Genomic DNA, 7,105 nt, shown 5'->3' on the forward strand with positions numbered 1-7,105 from the left:
CTAGAGTTGCATAGTTCCATCACCGGAAATTTAGGGAAGCCATTGAGATTAAAAGAAGGCCTAGCAATCTCAATAGAGATGACGGTTGGAAAATTAGTAGTTGATAGATTCCTGCCCTCTCTTCCTAATCATTTCTTCCCTTTCCCTCCCTCTAATATATATATAATTTTCCATTGTTACCCTTAACCTGCTTTCTTAAGCCTTATTCCTTTGATCCTCTTAGGAAATCTCCCTTGATTTCTTTTTATTTATTTATATTTTTTATAGTCCTTTTCATAACTATCTAAATAGATTAAATTATCTAACATATAATATTTAGACAACTTTACCAATAAATTCATATTAATGAGTTACCCTTCCTTTAATAATAATAATATTATAACACTATAATATTATTACATTAAATCCTTACTATCACTAATTTTCCTAGAACTGTTAGTTACCCTAACCATTAACAATTAGAATAATACTATAACTAGAATATAATAATAACTAATATTATTTTAGTTAATATTACTAGTAATATATGTTAAATATTAATATAAATATTCCCTTTTCTTAACTATTCCAAATGATCTAGTATATATAATATAACAAGAATTGATATTATGTTAGTTATTACTAAATCCTTACTATTTACTAATATCCCTAGATCTAGTAATACTTATTCCCATTAAATAACTTCACTATTAAATTTATACTAATTATTAAATTTATACTAATTAGTTACACATGGCATTAATAATAAGATTAATAATATAACATTATTATAAGAATAATATAATATTAATTATTATTAGTTTAATTAATATCTAATCTTTTCGACTATTAAATATTATTGAACATTTTAATCAATTTTATTATAAATATTCCCTAATAGGGATGTTAACTCGTCTGGGTATTAAAATATGATTTGTTATACAAATTTGAAATCTGGGTATTAAAATATGATTTGTTATACAATTTTGAATAGTCAAATCTAGCTGTTTCTTGTCAATTTTTAGCCATTTATCCAATCTGATCTAGCCGTTTTCAGTCAAACTTAGCCGTTGGAAGATCTGCTCTCCCTATTTAATCTGTAACCATGATCTCATTCTTCAACTTGCCCTGACAATCAACCACACTTGTTGGTTCCAATGTGTCGACAAATGTACTAACATATGATATACTTTTTCTCATTAACTTGATATGAATCACAAAAGCCTCAATTCATCAAATGTATAATTTTTCCAATATTAAACAAAATGTTAACATCGCTAAAATGTTAACATCGCTGTTAATTCAATAGTTCATTATTTATCGTGCTTCATAATTTTTTATATTAACCACATAATTTTTTATATTAAAACGTTTGTGAGAGTTTGTCTTCACTTATGGAGAAGATATCAAACTTTGACATCCTCTTGTAAGGAAAATTGGTATTATCCTTTAGTATGAAACGGAGCTAGGGTGCTCTACAAGATCTTGTTTTATTTTATTTTTTTAAGACAAGCAATCCACAGAAATCGTGGACAGGACGTTGCAATACTGGTTGCATACACGGCAATTAGTTATCTACTTCCGCCCTCGTCAACTTTGATGGCTGCTTGATGTTCACGTATCTAAGATTTGGACCGCTGTTCTCTACTTTTTCATTCCATTAGAAAAAAATGATATCATTATCTTACAAAAAGAGAATCGTACGAATAAGGCCATGGAGCCAGTCTTTAAACGACTGAGTCGTAATTCGCCCTTCACGAATGAGGCAATGGAGCCAGTCTTTAAAAGACTCAGTCGTAATTCGTGGCGGTAGCGTATCACAAACCGACTCCTTCCATAATAATGATTCGTTCACTCTCTTTCTCTATAAAACCAGGCAAAACACGCCATATTCATCATAACCATCGGCTCTTACAGTTACCGGCTTCAATATTCATTCCATCGTTCCCCATTCTTAGCCTGCAATTCCCAGATAGCACTACTCTATTTGTTATTTATTCGTAGCATTTAAATTGATTATATAATTATGGTGAATCCGAAGCCTGCGAAAACAATGATACTCTGCCTTCTATGGCTATCTATTACCCTAGTCCTCACCGGTGCATACGATCCAGATCCTCTGCAAGATTTCTGCGTGGCTGACGAAACCTCTGCAGGTAAAAACATATATCACTTCTTCATTATTTCTCTTTCTGCAATCTTGCTTACTGTTTTGTTTTTTTCAGAACTAAACATTAACAATGGGTATGTTACTGAATATATTACAGGTAGTGTGAAGGTGAATGGATTTGCATGCAAGGATCCCAAGATGGTGAAAGCCTCCGACTTTTTGTTTCAAGGACTAAGAAATGCAGGTTCTACCAACAATATATTTGGGTCCCTCGTCACAGCGGGGAATGTAGCACAGTTTGCGGGGGTGAACACGCTGGGAATATCAATGAACCGCGTGGACTTCGCTGCCGGAGGCGTCAATCCTCCTCACATCCATCCCCGTGCCACCGAGATTGCGTTTGTAGTGGAGGGCACCATTCTGGCTGGTTTCATCACTACCAATAATACTTTGTTCTCTCAGAAGTTAGAGAAGGGGGACGTGTTTGTGTTTCCGAGGGGTTTGGTGCATTTTCAGTACAACATTGGGCCTTCCCCCGCTATGACCATCACTGCATTTAACAGCCAACTACCAGGAGCCCAAGTGCTTCCATTCACCTTGTTTGGGTCGACTCCTCCTGTTCCAGAGGAAGTGTTGGCCAAAGCGTTTCGGATCAGCGAGAAGGCAGTCAAGAAAATCAGTTCTAAATTCGCTCCCAATTAGGTTTTTTTAATGTCTGCTACTCCAGCAGGCGTATTGAAATTAACCATACTAATTGGTTACATTGTTGAAGGTATTCTTATGAACAAATAATCGAAGCCGTATGAATTTGAAAGATTTTCAATAAAGTTGATTACTATTTGTTCCGCTTTCTGCAACGTATTAGGGTTACGAATGTCATCTGATTACCACTGGACAATGAGAGTCTGTAGCCGTGATTCTGATTTGATTTGATTTGCAAATATAAACGTCACTATATAATGTTTACATTGGGGTACCATGATTGTGATTTGCCTCGCAAAATGCATTGGGTGGATTGATAATTTACATTTATATCAACTTTTCACTCTTTTTGAAAATCTCGATTTACTTCATGATTGTGATTTGCCTCGCAAAGTGTATTGGATGGATTGATAATTTACATTCATTCAACTAAAATGGCTAATCCCCTAGAGCTGGATTAAAACCACATTAATGTGGTTGGATGACTTTTCAATGTATATTAAACTTACATCACTCTTAATCTTCGAGACTATCAACTTCATGAGTCTTTAACTCTGGGATTCTTATTAGTTAATTGGAGGAATAAAGCAAGGCCAATAAATTCATGAATCAATAGTAAATTTAATTAGTAAATGACCAGAACTGAATACATTGCTAAGTATTACAAATCACTTAAATAAAATTACATTGGAAACATTACTAATAAATGACAGGAGTGAAATTCGATTAAAACTCGACTCAGTGAAACTGAATTAAGACTCAGTGAAACTGAATTAAGACACTTGGAGGGACGGTTTTGACACCTACCAGGTGGTTGGAATCAAAATCTCCAACACTCCCCCTTAATTTCAACCATATAAAATTTAATTGAGATACCCTCTCACCTATGTCTCAGCTAGGCTTACAATTTAAAAATAGGCTTCAATTACATTTACTTTTCTTCTTCTCTTCTTCGAGATTTTGTAGTCTCTAAATTGTTTCAACATTTTATCTTTGTTGTATCCTTTAAACCTCAGTTTCTTCATTCGCTGGTGCAGGTTTTCCATTCTTCCACACTGTCTAAGCATATCTTGGACTTTTTCAATAAATGACTTGTATGTGGGTTGTTGCCACATTATATTTTGTAGTGTGCTTTTCATCTATAATTTGCTACAAAATAAGGCCATAATACAATTTCATCTTCTTCAAAAAATGACTTGTATGTGGGCTGTTGCCACATATTATCTTTTGTAGTGCGCTTTCCATCTTTAATTTGCGCCATAATACAATTTCATCTCTTCAAGACTCCAATACCTGGAAATCTCATTAATTTCTTCATCATGCATGTTGTCTTCAACATTCATTTCCGCAGCTTCTATGCAAACCTAGACATGGTGTTGCAAGTCATACTTCAAAGAAATTTAACTGTTCTTCATAATCGTTCAATGTACCTGCAAACTGAAAATCAATCGTATGTGTAAAAACATCTGCAGAACCACATTGGTTATGTTCCTTCTGCTCTGCAACGAGAGTTTCCTTTTGTTGTGCTTCCTTTTTCTGCCTCTTCTTCTGTCTTTGTTTTCTCATTGTGAATTTCCTTCTTTGTCTCTGCCTCTATCTCTGTATTTGTCTCTGTCTCTTCCACTTTTGTACTAACATGTGCTGCTGCAAACAGGGTGTCTTCCACTATCTCACCCAATAGTATCATGTCAATATGATGTTTTTATTGCATCACCTGTAACCATTCATTATTAGCCAACAATTCTTCATCAAAATTTACATCAACAATATTAATTGTTGGATTCACCATGGCATTGACTACTCCAATGGCAATTTCATTGTCATCAGCAAGCTCTGTTGCTGGATTCATTAAATTTTCATTAGCAAGTGTTGCTGCTAGATTCACCATATTGTCATCAACAAGCTTTGTTGTTGTTTTCGCCAAAATTTTATCAGCAAGCTCTGTTTCTGGATTCATCAAATTTTCATCCACTTGCAACTTTTCATAGTGGGATTCACAAGCATTTATGTGCTCATTCTCTGCTTTTCTACAAATTTATCACAATCATCATCCACTTGTGGCTGAGCACAGTGGGATTCAACAAACTTTACGCCAACATTCCTCTCAATAGTATCCGAGGCCTCCTTGGTTGAATTGGCTTATGAAATCAGGGGAAGAATGACAGAATGCTGTCATCTACATATTATTTTAAGCATGTCAATGCAAAGGCATCATTTTGCCTCTTTACTTCCAAATCTAAAAAGATATCAAACATCTATTGTTGTCGTTTTGACCTTCTAAGTCTCTTGACTTTTCCCATTTGTTGAGCACTGGCTCACTATGACTCAACACACAAAACAAATTGTAAACATTGCATCTAACTACAATAAAAATGACTCTGCTTTTTAGCTTCGATTTACAAATTTTCATAAAAATGACACTTTCGCAAAAGCTTTTACAAAAATATCACAATGCCCCTTTTTTTAATCTCCTTTCAAACAACACTCTCATTTTTTAATAAAATATGCTCCCTTCCTTTAAAAAAAATCCTTTTCGTGACTCCTTAAAATCCCTTTTTAAAAACTTAAAAAAAACCTTTTCTTAACATAAAACAAAGTTTCCTTTTAAAACAAATACAAATGAGTCCTCTTTTTTTTATAGGTATGTGATTGTTTTTCAAATAAACTTGCCTTTCGAATATCCAAGTAAGGTTTCAACACAAAATTAACTTTTTGACATCTTGAAAAGGCTTCCTTCGTTATTTTCAATGGAATTCGTTGTGGCGTCAATGGAATTTTGCTAACGCTGGTTTGGTGAAGAGAAGCAATGTGTGGGAAAAAGCGTGAGGCATGGAAACTAACACATCTCTTCAAATTTCTCAATTGCATTAGTAACACAATGTACCCAAATAACACAGTGTTATCCCAACACTTTTTAAAAACAAATATGACTTTGAGTTAATTTTGTTTAATCCGTTTCACTTTTGCCTTCGCTGGCTTAGCCATAGCTAGCTTCTTCGTTCTCCCGCTGCTTTTTCGCAATTTTCTTCAAACTTCTGTTGCTTTTTCAAAGAGTCTTATGTAGCCTCGCCTTCTTGTAACGATCTCGAAATAAAAACATGTAATTAATTAGATTGATCATATGATTTATAATCAACACGTAATTTATCAACTAATTAACATTAAATTTTAGAAATATACGAGTAGAGACAACTTACCTAGGGAACGCTAGTTGAATTCTTCTACTAACTGCAACAAAGTCTTGGGGACGACTCTACACCCAACCGTAGGCTCAGTTGCACAAAATCTTGCTACAACTGGCCACCCCCGAGCCCGCAATCAATGTACTATTGCCAGGGATCCTTTGTCTCATAACACTATTCTCCCAAGAGAATGGATGATGGAACCATGGAATCATGGAATGTCTCTCATCTTCCTCACCATCTATTAAATAGAGCAAACATTGGAATGGGAACCACATGCACACACTCCATGTGTCCACATGCAACTTTATTGCTTTCTTGTTTTATTTTTTTTTTTTTAACTTTTTGATAGCTTTACTGATTTTTACTGCTTTCTTATTTTATTTCTATTTATATTTATTTAGAGCTTTAGTATTAGTTATTTATTATTTTATTATTATTTATTATTTATTTACTATTACTATTTTTTTATTTATTGTTTATTATTTATTTTCTTGTATTTTAATATTATATTATATTATTTATTATTTATTATTTATTATTAAAGGGCATTACATACTCTCCTACTTTAAAGAACTTTGTCTCAAAGTTAAGTTTAATTATTTAACATTTTATTTTGTTATTATTACTTCATGTTTTCTCTACACCCTCTACTGAACTAGTATAACCAGCAGGCATCGAAAGTTTTCACAACACCTGGGAAATCTCAGGGAATCTCTGTCATTTTTCCCACTTTTGGAACCACGCATAAGCTTCCCTGGTCTGTATCCTAGTCCAAGGCTGGCCCCAAGGCTCGCGCCCGACTCAGACCTCATCTGCCCCAAGGTAGGCATCCGGTACGATACTCAATGACTCCGGGCATCTCACAAGGTTGGCCCACTCCCTCCACAACTCACTAAGGCACACAATCCTAGACATCGAAGTCCTTGCACCCCCACTAGACTTCGACATCCCAATCCAATAACAAGCACCTAGCCTAGAACATCAAGCACTTGGCCTCCTCAAGATGGTCCCATAGCCCTTCAAGAGCTATCCATCAAGAGCTACACAAGACAAAGGAACCACTGGCATATGTAGTGTTGATTGAGTTTGTCCCTAGCCCATATGGTGTTACTTATTCTCCATCGTGCGT

The 7,105-nt window shown here is 34.7% G+C and overlaps 1 protein-coding gene across 1 annotated transcript; it reads left to right on the plus strand.

Annotated features, from left to right (window-relative positions):
* The first annotated feature begins 1,860 nt into the window (after positions 1-1,860).
* Positions 1,861-2,941, plus strand: LOC149246009 (germin-like protein subfamily 2 member 1). The gene is made up of 2 exons (XM_089455623.1): positions 1,861-2,135; positions 2,247-2,941. Exons 1-2 carry the CDS (start codon positions 2,006-2,008, stop codon positions 2,789-2,791), a joined length of 675 nt encoding a protein of 224 aa, XP_089311749.1. The 5' UTR covers positions 1,861-2,005; the 3' UTR covers positions 2,792-2,941.
* Positions 2,942-7,105: the final 4,164 nt, after the last annotated feature.

This window comes from Pinus tabuliformis, chromosome 7 (genome assembly GCF_031772625.1).
Source record: "Pinus tabuliformis cultivar Carrire ecotype Pingquan chromosome 7, CPIR1, whole genome shotgun sequence".
Lineage (NCBI taxonomy): Eukaryota > Viridiplantae > Streptophyta > Pinopsida > Pinales > Pinaceae > Pinus > Pinus tabuliformis.

Bases quoted from the DNA above. Each gene is read 5' to 3' on its own strand.
- LOC149246009 (XM_089455623.1), top strand. From the start codon at position 2,006: ATGGTGAATCCGAAGCCTGCGAAAACAATGATACTCTGCCTTCTATGG. The intron at 2,136-2,246 runs GTAAAAACATAT...AATATATTACAG, and splicing joins GGCTGACGAAACCTCTGCAG to GTAGTGTGAAGGTGAATGGA.